The sequence below is a fragment of the Centroberyx gerrardi genome, unplaced genomic scaffold (assembly GCF_048128805.1).
Source record: "Centroberyx gerrardi isolate f3 unplaced genomic scaffold, fCenGer3.hap1.cur.20231027 Scaffold_59, whole genome shotgun sequence".
Classification (NCBI taxonomy): domain Eukaryota; kingdom Metazoa; phylum Chordata; class Actinopteri; order Beryciformes; family Berycidae; genus Centroberyx; species Centroberyx gerrardi.
In genome coordinates this window covers 130172-149915 of record NW_027605193.1, presented here as the reverse complement: position 1 = coordinate 149915, position 19744 = coordinate 130172, and the positions used below count along the sequence as shown (strand labels likewise).

Below are 19744 nucleotides of genomic sequence, written 5' to 3'. Positions count from 1 at the left end.
ATCACTTGACAAACTGATATCCTCAACAAATCCTACAATACACAAGGATCTCCTTCAGAGACAGAGGTCAGACGAGGGTTTGGCTCTGCCCAGTTTGATGCATCATCGCCCCCAGATGCTCCTACAGCTGCTCTGTGAACAGAATCACTCTGACTCATGTTCCTCCTCCTCCAGTCACTCAGAGCCACCAGATGCTCCTACAGCTGCTCCATGACAGACGGTGTGAACAGAATCACTCTGACTCATGTTCCTCCTCCTCCAGTCGCTCAGAGCCACCAGATGCTCCTACAGCTGCTCCATGACAGACGGTGTGAACAGAATCACTCTGACTCATGTTCCTCCTCCTCCAGTCGCTCAGAGCCACCAGGAGTCAGCAAACATCACTGCAGGTTTGGGTTTCCCCGCTCTGATCTGTTCTGATTCTTCCAGATATGTCATGCTTCTTTTTCTCTTTTCCTAACACACCACCGATGGTTACCCGGCAACAATACTGTTTCCAAGGAAATGGGACTGTGTGATCTCACCTGGAAGGCTGACTTCTCAGGAAGCTCCTCCTCCTTCTTCTCCTCTTCCTCCTTCATCTCCTCCTCCTCTTCCTCACTGTCCGTCTCAAACAGGTAGTAGTTACCACTCCTCACCACTGGAGGGAGACAGGCAGTAAGACAGACAGGCAGTAAGACAGACAGGCAGACAGACAATTTCATTTGATGTGAAAACTGTCAACAGTGAATCATGTGATTCATTTGAGTCCAGTCAGTTGTTTTTAGTGGTGCGACGGAGCGTGTGTGTGTGTGTGTGTGTGTGTGTGTGTGTGTGCCTGCGTAGTTAACAATAACTTTGAATGTGTTTTGTAAAAGCAGTTGGATCAACTGTGGTGATGATGTCAGATGTCATGTGACTCACTGGAGGCGTGGTTTACCCAGGGTCTCCACCACTCCTTCTGGGTCCGCCCCTCCTGTTCTCCTGACCTACACACCCACACAAACGCACATGTGACTCTCCAATTCTGATTGACAGCTACATGTTCAAAGCATTGCCATGGCAACAATATGGACTAGACAGACAGACAGACAGACAGGCAGACAGACAGGCAGGCAGACAGACAGGCAGGCAGACAGACAGGCAGACAGACAGACAGGCAGGCAGACAGACAGACCATCAGTATGGAAGCTGTCTTGGGTCAAACTCAGCAGTCTCTCTTTTCCTCTGCGGAACTTCTGCTGTCGAGATTTAATTCTCTCCATCCTGATGAAAACACACAGTAACATTACATCACATTACATTACATTACATTACAGTACATCACATCACATCACATTACATTACATCACATTACATCACATCACATGATGTCATTCAGCAGACGCTTTTGTCCAAAGCGACTTACAATAGTACATTTTGTCAACAGTAGTGAAACCAACTGTGCATCACAGTCTTCATCAGCTAAGCCTTTTAATAGGAATAAGTAGTATTTGTTGAATTTTTATTTTTATTTATTTATTTATTTTTTAAGTTTAAAGAAGGGTAAGAAGGAAGGTTAGTTGAAGAAGGGTCCAGGTGTAACCTGAAGAGATGTGTCTTTAGTCTCCGCCGAAAGATGGGCAGTGATTCGACCGTTCTGACAGAAGGGGGCGGAGCTTGTTCCACCATTGTGGCGCCAGGGATGAGAAGAGTCCAAAAAGAGGAGAGAGAGTAGTGGAGGAGAGAGAGGAGAGAGAGTAGTGGAGGAGAGAGAGTAGTGGAGGAGAGAGAGTAGTGGAGGAGAGAGAGGAGAGAGAGTAGAGGAGAGAGAGGAGAGAGAGTAGTGGAGGAGAGAGAGGAGAGAGAGTAGTGGAGGAGAGAGAGGAGAGGAGAGAGAGGAGAGAGTAGAGGAGAAAGAGGAGAGAGTAGAGGAGGAGAGAGAGTAGTGGAGGAGAGAGTGAAGAGAGAGTAGTGGAGGAGAGAGAGGAGAGAGTAGAGGAGGAGAGAGAGTAGTGGAGGAGAGAGAGTAGTGGAGGAGAGAGGGGAGAGAGAGTAGTAGAGGAGAGAGAGTAGAGGAGGAGTGAGAGTAGTATAGGAGAGAGAGGAGAGAGAGTAGTGGAGGAGAGAGAGGAGAGGAGGAGAGAGAGTAGTGTAGGAGAGAGAGGAGAGAGTAGAGGAGGAGAGAGAGTAGAGGAGGAGAGAGTAGTGGAGGAGAGGAGAGAGAGTAGAGGAGGAGAGAGAGGAGAGAGAGTAGTGGAGGAGAGAGAGTAGTGGAGGAGAGGAGAGAGAGAGTAGAGGAGGAGAGAGAGTAGAGGAGGAGAGAGAGTAGTGGAGGAGAGGAGAGAGAGTAGTGGAGGAGAGGAGAGAGTAGAGAGAGTAGTGGAGGAGAGAGAGGAGAGAGAGTAGTGGAGGAGAGAGAGTAGTGGAGGAGAGAGAGTAGAGGAGGAGAGAGAGTAGTGGAGGAGAGAGAGGAGAGAGAGTAGTGGAGGAGAGAGAGTAGTGGAGGAGAGAGAGTAGTGGAGGAGAGAGAGGAGAGAGAGTAGAGGAGGAGAGAGAGTAGTGGAGGAGAGAGAGTAGTGGAGCAGAGGAGAGAGAGTAGAGGAGGAGAGAGAGTAGTGGAGGAGAGAGAGTAGAGGAGGAGTGAGAGTAGTGGAGGAGAGAGAGGAGAGAGAGTAGAGGAGGAGAGAGAGTAGTGAGGAGAGAGAGTAGTGGAGGAGAGGAGAGAGAGAGAGGTGAGGAGGAGAGAGAGTAGAGGAGGAGAGAGAGTAGTGGAGGAGAGGAGAGAGAGTAGTGGAGGAGAGAGAGTAGAGGAGGAGTGAGAGTAGTGGAGGAGAGAGAGGAGAGAGAGTAGTGGAGGAGAGAGAGTAGTGGAGGAGAGGAGAGAGAGTAGAGGAGGAGAGAGGAGAGAGAGTAGTGGAGGAGAGAGAGTAGTGGAGGAGAGAGAGAGAGAGTAGTGGAGGAGGAGAGTAGTGGAGGAGAGAGTAGTGGAGGAGAGAGAGGAGAGAGAGTAGTGGAGGAGAGAGAGTAGTGGAGGAGAGGAGAGAGAGTAGAGGAGGAGAGAGAGTAGAGGAGGAGAGAGAGTAGTGGAGGAGAGAGAGTAGAGAGAGTAGTGGAGGAGAGAGAGTAGTGGAGGAGAGGAGAGAGAGTAGAGGAGGAGAGAGAGTAGTGGAGGAGAGAGAGTAGTGGAGGAGAGAGAGTAGTGGAGGAGAGAGAGTAGTGGAGCAGAGAGAGGAGAGAGAGTAGAGGAGGAGAGAGAGTAGAGGAGGAGAGAGAGTAGAGGAGGAGAGAGAGAGTAGTGGAGGAGAGAGAGTAGTGGAGCAGAGAGAGGAGAGAGAGTAGAGGAGGAGAGAGAGTAGTGGAGGAGAGAGAGTAGTGGAGGAGAGAGAGGAGAGAGAGTAGAGGAGAGAGAGGAGAGAGAGTAGTGGAGGAGAGAGGAGGAGAGAGAGTAGTGGAGGAGAGAGAGGAGAGGAGAGAGAGGAGAGAGTAGAGGAGAAAGAGGAGAGAGTAGAGGAGGAGAGAGAGTAGTGGAGGAGAGAGTGAAGAGAGAGTAGTGGAGGAGAGAGAGGAGAGAGTAGAGGAGGAGAGAGAGTAGTGGAGGAGAGAGAGTAGTGGAGGAGAGGGGAGAGAGAGTAGTAGAGGAGAGAGAGTAGAGGAGGAGTGAGAGTAGTATAGGAGAGAGAGGAGAGAGAGTAGTGGAGGAGAGAGAGGAGAGAGAGGAGAGGAGGAGAGAGAGTAGTGTAGGAGAGAGAGGAGAGAGTAGAGGAGGAGAGAGAGTAGAGGAGGAGAGAGTAGTGGAGGAGAGGAGAGAGAGTAGAGGAGGAGAGAGAGGAGAGAGAGTAGTGGAGGAGAGAGAGTAGTGGAGGAGAGGAGAGAGAGAGTAGAGGAGGAGAGAGAGTAGAGGAGGAGAGAGAGTAGTGGAGAGGAGAGGAGAGAGAGTAGTGGAGGAGAGGAGAGAGTAGAGAGTAGTGAGGAGAGAGAGGAGAGAGAGTAGTGGAGGAGAGAGAGTAGTGGAGGAGAGGAGAGAGTAGAGGAGGAGAGAGTAGTGGAGGAGAGAGAGTAGTGGAGGAGAGAGAGTAGTGGAGGAGAGGAGAGAGAGTAGAGTGAGGAGAGAGAGTAGTGGAGGAGAGAGAGGAGAGAGAGTGGAGGAGAGAGAGTAGTGGAGGAGAGGAGAGAGAGTAGAGGAGGAGAGAGAGTAGTGGAGAGAGAGGAGAGAGTAGAGGAGGAGAGAGAGTAGTGAGAGGAGAGAGAGTAGAGGAGGAGAGAGAGTAGGAGGAGAGGAGTGAGGAGGAGAGGAGAGAGAGTAGGAGGAGAGAGAGGAGAGGAGGTAGTGGAGGAGAGAGAGTAGAGGAGGAGAGAGAGTAGTGGAGGAGAGAGTAGTGGAGGAGAGGAGAGAGAGAGAGGAGGAGAGAGAGAGAGAGTAGTGGAGGAGAGAGTAGTGGAGGAGAGAGAGGAGAGAGTAGTGGAGGAGAGAGTAGTGGAGGAGAGAGGAGAGAGTAGTGGAGGAGAGAGTAGTGGAGGAGAGAGAGGAGAGAGAGTAGTGGAGGAGAGAGAGGAGGAGGAGAGAGAGTAGAGGAGGAGAGAGAGTAGTGGAAGAGAGAGGAGAGAGTAGAGAGAGAGGAGAGAGAGTAGTGGAGGAGAGGAGAGAGAGAGGAGGAGTAGTGGAGGAGAGAGAGGAGGAGAGAGTAGTGGAGGAGAGGAGAGAGAGTAGAGGAGGAGAGAGAGTAGTGGAGGAGAGGAGAGAGAGGAGAGGAGGAGAGAGAGTAGTGGAGGAGGAGAGAGAGTAGAGGAGGAGAGAGAGTAGTGGAAGAGAGAGAGTAGTGGAAGAGAGAGGAGTAGTGGAGGAGAGAAAGTAGAGGAGGAGAGAGAGTAGTGGAGGAGAGAGTAGTGGAAGAGAGAGAGTAGTGGAGGAGAGAGAGTAGTGGAGGAGAGAGCAGTGGAGGCTCCTCAGTGGACAGGAAGAGAGTGAGGAAGGTGAGAGAGTCTTCAGGATGAGCGGTGGTGACGCTGTAACTGTTTTTATTTTATTGCATGTTTTGTGTCTTAATGTTTGTTTTAATGTTGCAACTTTTCTCTCTTTCATGCTGCGATCTTGGCCAGGCTTCCCTGGAAAAAGAAGTCTTTGTATCTCAACGGGACCGACCTGGTTAAATAAAGGTTAAATAAAAAAATAAAATAAAATAAGTGGTGACAGAGTGAGTGGGAGGTGAGAATGGGAGGTGGGGGTGAGATGGGAGGTGGGGGTGAGATGGGAGGTGGGGGTGAGATGGGAGGTGGGGGGTGAGATGGGAGGGTGGGGGTGAGATGGGGAGGGTGGGGGGTGAGATGGGAGGTGGGGGGTGAGATGGGAGGTGGGGGGTGAGATGGGAGGTGGGGGGTGAGATGGGAGGTGGGGGTGAGATGGGAGGTGGGGGGTGAGATGGGAGGTGGGGGTGAGATGGGAGGTGGGGGGGTGAGATGGGAGGTGGGGGTGAGATGGAGGTGGGGGTGAGATGGGAGGTGGGGGGTGAGATGGGAGGTGGGGGTGATGGAGGTGGGGGGTGAGATGGGAGGTGGGGTGAGATGGGAAGGGAGAAGGTTATAAAGTGATGGTCAGATACAGGAAGAGGGGTGACAGTGAGGTTGCAGGTGCCAGCTGGTGTAGATCAGGTCCAGCAGGATCTGGTGTAGATCAGGTCCAGCAGGATCTGGTGTAGATCAGGTCCAGCAGGTTCCTGCCTCGTGAGTCGAGGAGATTGAGAGAGGGAGAGGTCAAAGGAAGAGAAAAAGTTAAGGAAGGACAGAGATTGCAGTTTCTCCGGCTGGATGTTGAAGTCGCCCAGAAGAATGAGAGGAGGTCCATCCTCAGGAAAGAAGGAGAGGAGGTCCATCCTCAGGAAAGAAGGAGAGGAGGTCCATCCTCAGGAAAGAAGGAGAGGAGGTCCATCCTCAGGAAAGAAGGAGTGGAGGTCCATCCTCAGGAAAGGAGTGGAGGTCCATCCTCAGGAAAGAAGGAGTGAAGGTCCATCCTCAGGAAAGAAGGAGTGAAGGTCCATCTTCAGGAAAGAAGGAGAGGAGGTCCATCCTCAGGAAAGAAGGAGAGGAGGTCCATCCTCAGGAAAGGAGTGGAGGTCCATCCTCAGGAAAGAAGGAGAGGAGGACATCCATCTCATGAAGGAAGTCACCCAGCTGACCGAGGTCAGTAGACCACAATGTGGAGCTTGATAGATACAGAAGCAGCATGGAATTCAAAGAGGATAGAGAGGTGTGAAAGAGGGACAGTGTCGGTCCACCTGGTGAAGTGAGGACTCGCTGCCTCCCTCAGGCTCTACTGACCCAAGCTGAGAAAAAAACAGAAGATTCTACACTGCAGACAAAATGTGAACTTAGTGTGTGTGTGTGTGTTGTTGTGTGTGAATGTGTATAGTGTGTGTGTGTGTGTGTGTGTATCGTACTGTCTCTTCAGCAGGTCCATGGAGTTCTTCTCCACCTCCAGTCTCGCTCTGACAGCTTTCACTGTGGACGCCTCGAAGAGCTCCGCCCCCCTGCAACACACACACACACACACACTTGAAATACTTTATTTGAACCAACTTCTTCACATGACAGCACAGGATTCAAATGTTTCTACAGTTGTGGACACTTGATGACATCACCAGTGATTCATAAAATTAAAAAAGGATCCAGATCACTTTTATCAAGTCAAGAAAAACTTAACAACAGACTTAACCTCAGCCAGATAAAAACACTGCTAGACGGACTGTGATCTGAACATGAGTGTTGTTATAATCTATAGACATAGATTGTCCAAAACAGACACCAAGATGGAGGTTCATAAATGTCCATCTCCAGCAGAGAGGAACCAGCAGTGAAGCCCTGGGTGGAGGAGGAGTTTGGAGAGGAGATGGAGGAGGAGCTTCAGGCCTCAAAGAGGTTCTGGAAAACCTTCAGGAGGGGAAGACATCGTCCAGGCTGTTCTCTTCTGGGTATTATCAGAAGGTAGAAGGACAGAACAGACTCCGACCTTCCTGAGTGTCCTGCAGGAGGCGCCGTGGCAGCACGGAGCCACAGCGCCTCCCGCAGGACACTCAGGAGGCGCCGTGGCAGCACGGAGCCACAGCGCCTCCCGCAGGACACTCAGGAGGCGCCGTGGCAGCACGGAGCCACAGCGCCTCCCGCAGGACACTCAGGAGGCGCCGTGGCAGCACGGAGCCGCTCAGCCCGTTCACTCACAGCTGCTTTGTGCCGTTGCTGCTTCAAGACTCCAACAAGATGCTGCTGGTCTCTCCTGTTTGTATCTTCATGGACAGCAGGTCAAGGAACGGCCGGTCTGGAGAGAGTCCAGTTCAGTGACATCACGGAGGATCTGTGCTGTTTGAGGATGATGTCATCCTTCTGGCTCCATCACACTGATCTCTGATGGGAACTGGAGGAGCATCAAGTCTGAGCTCATGGTTCTCTGATGAAAAAGCTTTCCTGAGTTCAGGTCTCCGTCTGATTCAGCAGTGAGGGGAAGAAGGATCATGAGACCGACTGCAGGTTAGCTGAGATCAGACCGAGGAGGAGAGAGAGCTGAGCCAAAGAAAACTTTTACGTGTCGATCTTCATTCAGAAGTTTGGGGAGAGACTGACTGAATGACTGAATGACTGAATGACTGAATGACTGAATGACTGAATGACTGAATGACTGAATGAGGTACAAGCTGAGATGTTCCTCATCTCCTCTAGCAGCTCAGCGGTATCGAGCCAGCTGAGGAGGTTCACACCTCCAGATAAGAACCCCCCCCCCCCCACGTTTGGAGGTGTACTGGGCTTGACCGACTGGGAGGAGACCTCAGGTAGAACCAGGACTGGAGGGACGCTGGAGGGACTACATTTCCCAGCATGCCTGGGAGGAGCTGGAGGAAGCTGCTGCTTCGCTTCAGAGAACTTGACCTGGATAAACAGCTAGAAGGAAGAGAGAGAGATAGATAGATAGATAGATAGATAGATAGATAGATAGATAGATAGATAGATAGATAGATCCAGACTCCACAGAAATGGAATGAAGAAACACAGACTGTCACACTGTGTGAACCTGGAGGCCAGTAGTTGTATATTGTGGAGGTAGTGTGTGTGTGTGTGTGTGTGTGTGTGTGTGTGTGTACCTGGAAGCCAGTAGTTGTGTGTTGTGGAGGTAGTGTGTGTGTGTGTGTGTGTGTGTGTGTGTGTACCTGGAAGCCAGTAGTTGTGTGTTGCGCAGGTCCAACACTACATACAGGAAGTACTGACTCCTGAAAACTCGTCGCTGTAGCAACAGGAAGCAGAAACAGACGCCATCCCATATTATCCCTGCCTCGTCGCTAGGCAACTCACACTGTTTACTGCTCTGCTGCTCCGCTGGAGTAAACAACAAAGAATAAACAAATTATAAACTATAAACAAAGATAAACAGTAGACAACTACAACAATAATAAACAATCAACAACAGTAAGATATAGATAGACAGATAGACAGATAGACAGATAGACAGATAGACAGATAGTTCCCATACGTTTAGTGTATCCTTTAATAGTACAGGCCAGGCTGAAGAGTTGGATCAACCAGCAGTGATTCAACACCAAGGACTTAATGAAACCACAGGCCAGGATCTGGAGACACAGACAGGTAGACAGACAGACAGGTAGACAGACAGACAGACAGAGGATTAGTGTCCCATACTATCCAAACCAGACTGTCCCAGACTATCCAACCCAAAATGTCCCAGACTGTCCAACACAGACTGTCCCATCATGTCACTGGTCTCCATGTCAGTCAACCCACATCTTCTAAACTGTAAACATGATGATGATGATGATGATGATGATGATGATGATGATGATGATGATGGACAGCAGGCAGAGGGAATTCTGGTACGAATCTACAGTACCGGAGTACCTCTGTGTGTGTGTGTGTGTGTGTGTGTGTTTGTGTGACATACCGACAGAATATTTTTCATTGTGATCACAAAGACATTGTAGCCAATCAGACAGTCCCAATAGACCAGGATGGATTTGATTGGCTTCAGCAGCAAGTCTCCGCCCACCAACAGGAAGTAGAAACACGCCACCAGGTAACCCATACAGAAGATGCTGATCCTGAAACACATTATTATTACTATTACCACTGTTATTATTATTACTAGTATTATTATTGTACACTTTTAGGTCAAGTCTTCCTTTAACGTGTGTGTTGATACCTGGTCGTCCCGGTGATGAAGATGATGGTCAGGACGAACCAAAACATGTAGCTGAACATGATCACCTTCAGCATGTCGAGGTAGGACCTGGAAGACAGACAGGCAGACAGACAGGTAAACAGACAGTAAGACAGGTAGACAGACAGACAGACAGACAGACAAACAGACAGTAAGACAGGTAAACAGACAGACAGGCAGACAGGTAAACAGACAGACAGTAAAACAGGTAAACAGACAGACAGACAGACAGGTAGACAGACAGTAAGACAGGTAGACAGACAGACAGACAGGCAGACAGGTAAACAGGTAAACAGACAGTAAGACAGGTAAACAGACAGACAGGCAGACAGACAGACAGTAAAACAGGTAAACAGACAGACAGACAGACAGTAAAACAGGTAAACAGGCAGACAGACAGACAGGTAAACAGACAGACAGGTAAACAGACTGGTAGACAGACAGGTAGACAGACAGGTTGGGCGGAGTTTACCTGCACAGTATGAAGTCGGGGGCGGTGTTTAATCGGAGCTGTCTGATTGGGTCAGAAGCCTGTCCATCATCTCCGTCCAGCTCACTGTTGTCTCCTGCCAGGATCTGAACCGACAACTGAAGCTCCTCCTCAAACACCTGGAGCTGCAAGGAGGAGCCGAGGAGGAGCATGAAGTCATCTAGGGGAGGAGAGGAGAGGAGGAGAGGAGGGGAGAGGAGAGGAGGAGAGGAGAGGAGGGGAGAGGAGGAGGGGTGAGGAGAGGAGAGGAGAGGAGGAGAGGAGGGGAGAGGAGAGGAGGAGAGGAGAGGAGGGGTGAGGAGAGGAGAGGAGAGGAGAGGAGGAGAGGAGAGGAGAGGAGGAGAGAGGAGAGGAGAGGAGAGGAGGGGAGAGGAGGAGGGGTGAGGAGAGGAGAGGAGAGGAGAGGAGGAGAGGAGAGGAGGGGTGAGGAGAGGAGAGGAGAGGAGGAGGGGTGAGGAGAGGAGAGGAGAGGAGAGGAGGAGAGGAGGGGAGAGGAGGAGGGGTGAGGAGAGGAGAGGAGAGGAGGAGAGGAGAGGAGGGGTGAGGAGAGGAGAGGAGAGGAGGAGGGGTGAGGAGAGGAGAGGAGGAGAGGAGGGGAGAGGAGGAGAGGAGAGGAGAGGAGGAGAGAGGAGAGGAGAGGAGGGGAGAGGAGGAGGGGTGAGGAGAGGAGAGGAGAGGAGGAGAGGAGGGGAGGAGGGGAGAGGAGGAGGGGTGAGGAGAGGAGAGGAGAGGAGAGGAGAGGAGGGGAGAGGAGGAGGGGTGAGGAGAGGAGAGGAGAGGAGGAGAGGAGAGGAGAGGAGGAGGGGTGAGGAGAGGAGAGGAGAGGAGAGGAGGAGAGGAGGGGAGAGGAGGAGGGGTGAGGAGAGGAGAGGAGAGGAGGAGAGGAGAGGAGGGGTGAGGAGAGGAGAGGAGAGGAGGAGGGGTGAGGAGAGGAGAGGAGAGGAGGAGAGGAGGGGAGAGGAGGAGAGGAGAGGAGAGGAGGAGAGAGGAGAGGAGAGGAGGGGAGAGGAGGAGGGGTGAGGAGAGGAGAGGAGAGGAGGAGAGGAGAGGAGAGGAGGAGGGGTGAGGAGAGGAGAGGAGAGGAGAGGAGGAGAGGAGAGGAGGGGAGAGGAGAGGAGAGGAGAGGAGGAGAGAGGAGAGGAGAGGAGAGGAGGGGAGAGGAGGAGGGGTGAGAAGAGGAGAGGAGAGGAGGAGAGAGGAGAGGAGAGGAGAGGAGGGGAGAGGAGGAGAGGAGGGGAGGAGGGGAGGAGGGGAGAGGAGGAGGGGTGAGGAGAGGAGAGGAGAGGAGGAGAGGAGAGGAGAGGAGGAGGGGTGAGGAGAGGAGAGGAGAGGAGAGGAGGAGAGGAGAGGAGGGGAGAGGAGAGGAGAGGAGAGGAGAGGAGGAGAGAGGAGAGGAGAGGAGAGGAGGGGAGAGGAGGAGGGGTGAGAAGAGGAGAGGAGAGGAGGAGAGAGGAGAGGAGAGGAGAGGAGGGGAGGAGGGGTGAGGAGAGGAGAGGAGAGGATTTCACAATGAATTGATATTTATATGGTAATTATAATAGAGACAGTCTAATAGTTGTAATATTGATGATGATGATGATGATGATGATGATGATGATGATGATCTTACAGAGGAGGAAGAGTGGGTTGGGGGGGGTCAGGTGATCGGGGAGGAAGAGCCACTTCACCATGTTGGAGTCCATGTTGGAGGACGGAAACCTCCAGGGGTAGTCTGCACACACACACACACACACACACGCATGCACACACACACACACACGCACACATACACAGGTCTCAGGTAAACCAGATCATAAACCAGATCATAAACCAGATCATAAACCAGATCATAAACCAGTGCTGATGGACTGTTTTCTATTGAAAACTGTCTAACTCAACATGGATGCAGAAACACACTCAGAGTTTTGGTGTCGTGCAGCGACACTCCTCAGTGTTACGGCTGGTTATTCAGGTTCGGGGGCAGCGACACTCCTCAGTGTTACGGCTGGTTATTCAGGTTCGGGGGCAGCGACACTCCTCAGTGTTACGGCTGGTTATTCAGGTTCGGGGGCAGCGACACTCCTCAGTGTTACGGCTGGTTATTCAGGTTCGGGGGCAGCGACACTCCTCAGTGTTACGGATGGTATTCAGGTTCGGGGGCAGCGACACTCCTCAGTGTTACGGCTGGTTATTCAGGTTCGGGGGCAGCGACACTCCTCAGTGTTACGGCTGGTTATTCAGGTTCGGGGGCAGCGACACTCCTCAGTGTTACGGCTGGTTATTCAGGTTCGGGGGCAGCGACACTCCTCAGTGTTACGGCTGGTTATTCAGGTTCGGGGGCAGAAACACTCCTCAGTGTTACAGCTGGTTATTGAGCCTGCTGTCCAGCTACAGCCAATCAGCAGGCAGATTCAGATCAGCTGCTAATCCTCAGATCGACTGAATAATAATAATAATAATAACTTTATTTGTATAGCACCTTTTAACAAGACTGTTTACAAAGTGCTTCACAGAATAAAAAGGCATAAAAACAAAGAAATAAAAGGAGTAAAACAATAAAAACAATAGTAAAAAGGACAACAAAGGATACAATTTAAATACACAGAAGTAAAAGAAAAAAAACACTAAATACATGTAAACCAATTTACCACCACCTAATTAAAAGCAATGGTAAAAATATGTGTTTTAAGATGCTTCTTGAAAGTGCTGAGTGTATCAGTGGCTCTTAACTTATCTGGGAGGGAGTTCCACAGTGTAGGTCCAAGGTAGCTAAATGCTGACTCACCACTCTTAAGCCTAATTTTAGGGATGGTCAGCATACTGCTATTGGATGAAGAGATTTAAGGACGGGTGTAATGTGGTCTCTCAGTCTCTCAGTCTAGTGCGTGTTGTTATTCTGGCAGCGGCATTCTGAACTCTTTGAGGAGTAGTAACTGAGTTCTTGGGTAATCCAGATAGGAGGGAATTACAGTAGTCTAGCCTGGTTAGTTTTTCACAGTCAGCAGTGGAAAGTGTGTCACGGACCTTAGAAATATGCCGTAAATGATAAAAGGCCGTTTTGCACACGTTACTGATATGGTTCTTAAAACAAAGATCACTGTCAAAAATGATGAAAAAGATTTCTGACATGATCCTCGGCCTTCAGGGATAGGAAGTCAACATGAGGCAGAATGTCATCTCTCTGTGCTTCATTACCAATGTTTTGTCTTTGTTTAATGAGTGGAACCACGTGGAACCAGCTGTTTAAATCTGGGTTCTACAAAACTCTGCTACAGAACTCTATGATGACGTCGACATTAACATGTGACCAGCCAGATCTATCAGATCAGATCAGATTAGACTAGACTAGACTAGGTTAGATCAGATTAGATAAGATTACATCAGATCAAAACATATTAGATTAGATTAGTTCAGATTAGATTAGATTAGATTACATCAAATCAGATTAGATCAGATTAGTTCAGATTAGATTACATCAAATCAGATTAGATCAGATTACATCAAATCATATTACATCAAATCAGATTAGATCAGATTACATCAAATCAGATTAGATTAGATCACATCAGATTAGTTCAGATTAGATCAAATCAGATTAGATCAAATCAGATTAGATCAAATCAGATTACATCAAATCAGATTAGTTCAGATTAGATTATATTAGATTATATTGATTAGATCAAATCAGATTATAGTAACATATAGAAGAAAAAGAAAAAATATAGAAGAAAAGAATAGAATATAGAACAGAGTAGAGTAGAGCAGATGGACAAACAGAACGTGAAACCACAGCATGAAGAGAGTCAGTGAAATGGCTATAACACAATCTGCTAGGTGTGTGTGTGTGTGTGTGTGTGTGTGTCTACCTCTACATGCAGCAGCAGGGAAGCCAACACACAGCAGATACTGGAAACACAACAGTCCTGACAGGAAGTAGCAGTACTTGGGCCACATTAGAGCGATCCGCTTCCTGCTGCGACGTGATAGGACGGCGATGAGGCCGAAGGCGTGGCCTACAGCGAACAGATCCATCCGCTGACCAATCACATTGATGGCCAACAGGAAGCAGGTCTGAGGAGCGGAGAGGATTTCTGCTTTAGACTTTCTGTGTGTGTGTGTGTGTGTGTATGTCTGTGTGTGTCTGTGTGTGTGTGTGTGTCTCACCTCCAGTCCAAACTTATAGAAGAAATAGTTCACAAAGTACTTGGCACAGCTTAGCAACCCGTCGTCAAGGTGTTGCCTTGTGATGTCATGGAACAAGGTTCTGGTGGGGGGTGGGACTATGTTGCCACGGAGACGGTAGAGTTCCTGGTGTCTGTAAACAGTCACCTCAAAAGCTAGCAGTGCTAGCATCACCAGGTTATACTGTGGAGACAGGTTAGCACAATGCTACAATCATCATTTATAACTATGGGAATGGCTAACACAGCATGACCCTATAGAAGAGGCTAGCAGCACTGTTTGTGACCAAATTTAACATGCCCTGCTAACACGACACGCCCTGCTAACACACCCTGCTAACATGCCATGCTAACACGCCCTGCTAACACGACACGCCCTGCTAACACACCCTGCTAACATGCCGTGCTAACACAGCCTGCTAACACGCCGTGCTAACACGACACGCCCTGCTAACAAGGCCTGCTAACATGACACGCCTGCTAACACGCCCTGCTAACACGCCCTGCTAACACGACACGCCCTGCTAACGCACCCTGCTAACATGCCGTGCTAACACACCCTGCTAACACGCCATGCTAACACGACACGCCCTGCTAACACGGCCTGCTAACACGCCACGCCTGCTAACACGCCACGCCTGCTAACACGCCCTGCTAACATGCCCTGCTAACACGCCCTGCTAACACGACACGCCTGCTAACATGCCCTGCTAACACGACACACCTGCTAACACGCCCTGCTAACACGAAACGCCTGCTAACATGCCCTGCTAACATGACACGCCCTGCTAACATGCCCTGCTAACACGACACGCCCTGCTAACACGACACGCCTGCTAACATGCCCTGCTAACACGCCCTGCTAACATGACACACCCTGCTAACACGCCCTGCTAACATAACACGCCTGCTAACACGCCCTGCTAACACGACACGCCTGCTAACACGCCCTGTTAACACACCCTGCTAACACGCCCTGCTAACACGACACACCCTGCTAACACGCCCTGCTAACACGACACGCCCTGCTAACACGCCCTGCTAACACGACACGCCTGCTAACATGCCCTGCTAACACGACACGCCCTGCTAACGCGACACGCCCTGCTAACTCGCCCTGCTAACACGAAACGCCCTGCTAACACGACACGCCTGCTAACATGCCCTGCTAACACGCCCTGCTAACATGACACACCCTGCTAACACGCCCTGCTAACATAACACGCCTGCTAACACGCCCTGCTAACATGACACGCCTGCTAACACGCCCTGTTAACACACCCTGCTAACACGCCCTGCTAACACGACACGCCCTGCTAACACGCCCTGCTAACACAACACGCCCTGCTAACACGCCCTGCTAACACGACACGCCTGCTAACACGCCCTGCTAACACGACACGCCTGCTAACATGCCCTGCTAACACGCCCTGCTAACATAACATGCCTGCTAACACACCCTGCTAACACGACACGCCTGCTAACACGCCCTGTTAACACACCCTGCTAACACGCCCTGCTAACACGACACACCCTGCTAACACGCCCTGTTAACACGCCCTGCTAACATGCCGTGCTAACACGACACACCCTGCTAACACGCCCTGTTAACACGCCCTGCCAACACACTTTAAAAGGTGATTCATGGTCTTGGTCTGCAGAGACCAGCAGTGGAGTCCCTCAGGGTTCAGACCGAGGCCCGGCCTTCTTCCTCTCTACATGATGGATTCCTGTATTCTGGATTAGATACTGTGACCAGTAGCATTGTTAGTCTAGTGTTCTAGATGTGTGTGTGTGTGTGTGTGTGTGTGTGTGTGTGTTGGGGGGAGGGGGGGGGGGTCTCACCCTCAGGTAGTCCAGTAGTTTGCCGTCAGTCTTGTGAAGCCCCACCCACTGGGCGGGGTCAACTGGTCCAGAGTACAGAACAGACCCAGACAGGTCAGAACTGGAATTACCTGGCTACAGACAGACAGACAGACAGGTCAGACAGACAGACAGACAGGACAGACAGACCAGACAGACAGACAGGTCAGACAGACAGACAGACAGGACAGACAGACCAGACAGACAGACAGGTCAGACAGACAGACAGACAGGACAGACAGACCAGACAGACAGACAGGTCAGACAGACAGACAGACCAGACAGACAGACAGGTCAGACAGACAGACCAGGTCAGACAGACAGGTCAGACAGACAGGACAGACCAGACAGACAGACAGGTCAGACAGACAGGACAGACAGGTCAGACAGACAGACAGGTCAGACAGACAGACAGACAGACAGACCAGACAGACAGACAGGTCAGACAGACAGACAGACAGGTCAGACAGACAGACAGACAGGTCAGACAGACAGACAGACTTGGGACTGAAGGGTTGAAACGTTCCTTCAGCAGCAGAGTCTGGACTGACATGACAGCAGTGATGCTAGTTAACCATCACTAACCAACCGGCCTGGTTAACTACACACACACACACACACACACACACACACACACACACACACACACACACACACACACACACACACACATACACACATACACACACACCCTACCATGGAGCAGTTGGATGCGTATCGGTGCGGCTGGACGGCGTTCAGCTGGTACAGCATCTTACACACCGTCACCACACAGGTCCAGACTGTACACACCGCTGCCAGCAGGGGGCGCCACGCCCTGCAGGGCAGCGCCACGCCCACACACACCACAAACACCAGGTTGAACACACACACCTGCAGAGAGACAGACCGGCAGAGAGACAGACAGGCAGACCGGCAGAGAGACAGACAGGCAGACCGGCAGAGAGACAGACCGGCAGACAGGCAGAGAGACAGACAGGCAGACCAGCAGAGAGACAGACCGGCAGACAGGCAGAGAGACAGACCGGCAGAGAGACAGACAGGCAGACCGGCAGAGAGACAGACCGGCAGACAGGCAGAGAGACAGACCGGCAGAGAGACAGACAGGCAGAGAGACAGACAGGCAGACCGGCAGAGAGACAGACCGGCAGACAGGCAGACCGGCAGAGAGACAGACCGGCAGACAGGTAGAGAGACAGACCGGCAGAGAGACAGACAGGCAGACAGGCAGAGAGACAGACAGGCAGACAGGCAGAGAGACAGACCGGCAGAGAGACAGACCGGCAGAGAGACAGACCGGCAGACCGGCAGACAGGCAGAGAGACAGACCGGCAGAGAGACAGACAGGCAGAGAGACAGACCGGCACAGAGACAGACCGGCACAGAGACAGACCGGCAGAGAGACAGACAGGCAGACAGGCAGAGAGACAGACAGGCAGACAGGCAGAGAGACAGACCGGCAGAGAGACAGACCGGCAGAGAGACAGACAGGGTGGATGTTCTTTAATCACACATCTTAATTAATTAAACATATCTCATGTCTCATCAGCCTACAGCAACATCATATGTTCAGGACAGCAATAAACTTTCAATAATCAATAACAGATCTGCAGCTGAACCTTATTTCACTTATTTCACTTATTTCACTTATTTCACTTATTTCACTTATTTCACTTTGTCGTCAGTAAGTTCTGCTGCTGTCATCTTAATGTCGTCCATACTGTTTCAGGATTTTCATCTTTATATTTTACTCTGTTACAGTGTTGCCAGTTATATTTAACACTTCATTTACTACTCTTATTACTTATTACTCTTATTATTACACTTATTATTCACTATTCTTATTTTATACTTTTACTGAACAAAAATATAAACGCAACACTTTTGGTTTTGTTCCCATTTTTCACGAGTTGAAATAAAAGATCTAAGACTTTTCTCTGCACACAAAAGGCTTATTTCTCTCAAATTTTGTTCACAAATTTGTTTAAATCCGTGTTAGTGAGCACAAGATAATCCATCCACCTGACAGGTGTGGCATATCAACATGCTGATTAAACAGCATGATTATTGCACAGGTGTGCCTTGGGCTGCTCACAATAAGAGGCCACTCTAAAATGTGCAGTTTTATCACACGACACAACGCCTCAGATGTTGTTTTGAGGGAGCGTGCAGTCGGCATGCTGACTGCAGGAACGTCCACCAGAGCTCATGTTGCAGCATGATGATGCACGGCCCCGTGTTGCAACGATCACCAGACATGTCACCCACTGAGCATGTTTGGGACGCTCTGGATCGGCGTGTACGACAGCGAGTTCCACTTCCTGCCGATATCCAGCAACTTCTCACAGCTACTGAAGAGGAGCGGACCGACACTCCACAGGCCACAATCAACCTGATCAACTCTGTGTGAAGGAGATGTGTCGCACTGCATGAGGCAAATGGTGCTCACATCAGATACTGACCGGGTTTCAAAAAATGCAAATCTGTAGCCCGAGTCATGTGAGATCCATAGTTCAGTGCCTAATAAATGTCTTTTTTCCAGATAAAACTGCACATTTTAGAGTGGCCTTTTATTGTGACCGGCCCAAGGCACACCTGTGCAATAATCATGCTGTTTAATCAGCATCTTGATATGCCACACCTGTCAGGTGGATGGATTATCTTGGCAAAGGAGAAGTGCTCACTAACATGGATTTAAACAAATTTGTGAACAAAATTTGAGAGAAATAAGCCTTTTGTGTGCATAGAAAAAGTCTTAGATCTTTTATTTCAACTCATGAAAAATGGGAGCAAAACCAAAAATGTTGCGTTTATATTTTTGTTCAGTGTATTTATATTCTGCACAATAAAGTTTCATCTGATCTAAACTCTTATCTAATTACTTTTTCCCCACAACCAGCAGATGAAGTATTGATTAGGAACTCCTGCTCCGACCTGTCAAAGGCTTTTTCTTCATCCAGAGATAACTTTCTCTTTTCATTTTATTTTGTAATTTTATTATCTGTTTATTTTGTCACTGCTCTTGTGATTTATTACCTGTATATTTTATCTTAACATTTTTATTACTGTTATAATATTATAATTGGTTATAATATTTTCTGAGTATGTTGTTCTGTTCACTATTTTGTCAGCAGTATTTTGGAAAAGTGCTCCGCTCTATAAATACAGTTATTATGATAAAGGTTCACATCTGAGGCCCAGCATCCCGCACAGTAAAAGCTTAAAGAAGGAAACAGGTTGTACCTCTTTAACACAGACCCACATGATGTAGGAGGAGACGATCTTAACGATGTGAAGTTCCAGGAGCCACCAGAGGAGGCGCTGGAGAGACTGAAGGGACAGGAGGAGGCGCAGGAACAAGACAGAGAGACGGTCCACCACCAACCTCCAGGAGACCAGGGCTGAGGAGAGGAGGAGAGGAGGAGAGGAGGGGAGGAGGGGAGGAGGGGAGAGGAGGAGAGGAGGGGAGGAGAGGAGAGGAGGGGAGGAGAGGAGAGGAGGAGAGGAGGAGAAGAGGAGAGGAGGAGAGGAGAGGAGAGGAGGAGAGGAGAGGAGGAGAGGAGAGGAGAGGAGGAGAGGAGGGGAGGAGAGGAGAGGAGAGGAGGGGAGGAGAGGAGGAGAGGAGAGGAGGAGAGGAGGGGAGAAGAGGAGAGGAGGGGAGGAGGAGAGGAGAGGAGAGGAGGAGAGGAGAGGAGAGGAGAGGGAAATTTTAATAAGCTAAATGGCTTCTAACTACATGTATGTACTTTGCAGTACAGTATTACTATGTTAGTCTGTTTACCTGCCATCTGGTCAGACAGGGTTTCCCTGTCAAACATACAGGGGTACTCCTCCTCTTCCTCATCCTTCTCTGTCCACTTCTCCTCCTCCCTCTCCTCTTCTCTCTCCTCCTCTCTCCTCTCTTCCTCCTTAGGGAGAGGAAGAGCGCCGACCAACGAGAGGTCGACCAGACTGCCTTCAGAATGGACTAACCTGGAGAGAGAGAGGGAGAGAGACATACAGTATATATATGAGAGAGAGAGAGAGACACAGAGAGACACAGAGAGACACAGAGAGAGA

General features: G+C 50.1%; 1 protein-coding gene across 1 annotated transcript in view; it reads right to left on the bottom strand.

The window, feature by feature from the left end:
* The window catches only part of LOC139924279 (piezo-type mechanosensitive ion channel component 2-like), an 87341-nt gene that overhangs the window by 40115 nt on the left and 27482 nt on the right, over nucleotides 1-19744 (bottom strand). The window contains exons 13-28 of the mRNA XM_078282277.1: nucleotides 19467-19657; nucleotides 18929-19086; nucleotides 16382-16558; nucleotides 15668-15781; nucleotides 13806-14006; nucleotides 13508-13712; nucleotides 11272-11373; nucleotides 9645-9822; nucleotides 9155-9241; nucleotides 8897-9053; nucleotides 8471-8567; nucleotides 8151-8316; nucleotides 6393-6482; nucleotides 1153-1245; nucleotides 904-968; nucleotides 525-640 (exon numbers count right to left, since the gene is read on the bottom strand). Coding sequence (XP_078138403.1) covers nucleotides 525-640; nucleotides 904-968; nucleotides 1153-1245; nucleotides 6393-6482; nucleotides 8151-8316; nucleotides 8471-8567; nucleotides 8897-9053; nucleotides 9155-9241; nucleotides 9645-9822; nucleotides 11272-11373; nucleotides 13508-13712; nucleotides 13806-14006; nucleotides 15668-15781; nucleotides 16382-16558; nucleotides 18929-19086; nucleotides 19467-19657 — 2197 coding nt within the window. The remainder of the gene's footprint in view (nucleotides 1-524; nucleotides 641-903; nucleotides 969-1152; nucleotides 1246-6392; nucleotides 6483-8150; nucleotides 8317-8470; nucleotides 8568-8896; nucleotides 9054-9154; nucleotides 9242-9644; nucleotides 9823-11271; nucleotides 11374-13507; nucleotides 13713-13805; nucleotides 14007-15667; nucleotides 15782-16381; nucleotides 16559-18928; nucleotides 19087-19466; nucleotides 19658-19744) is intronic.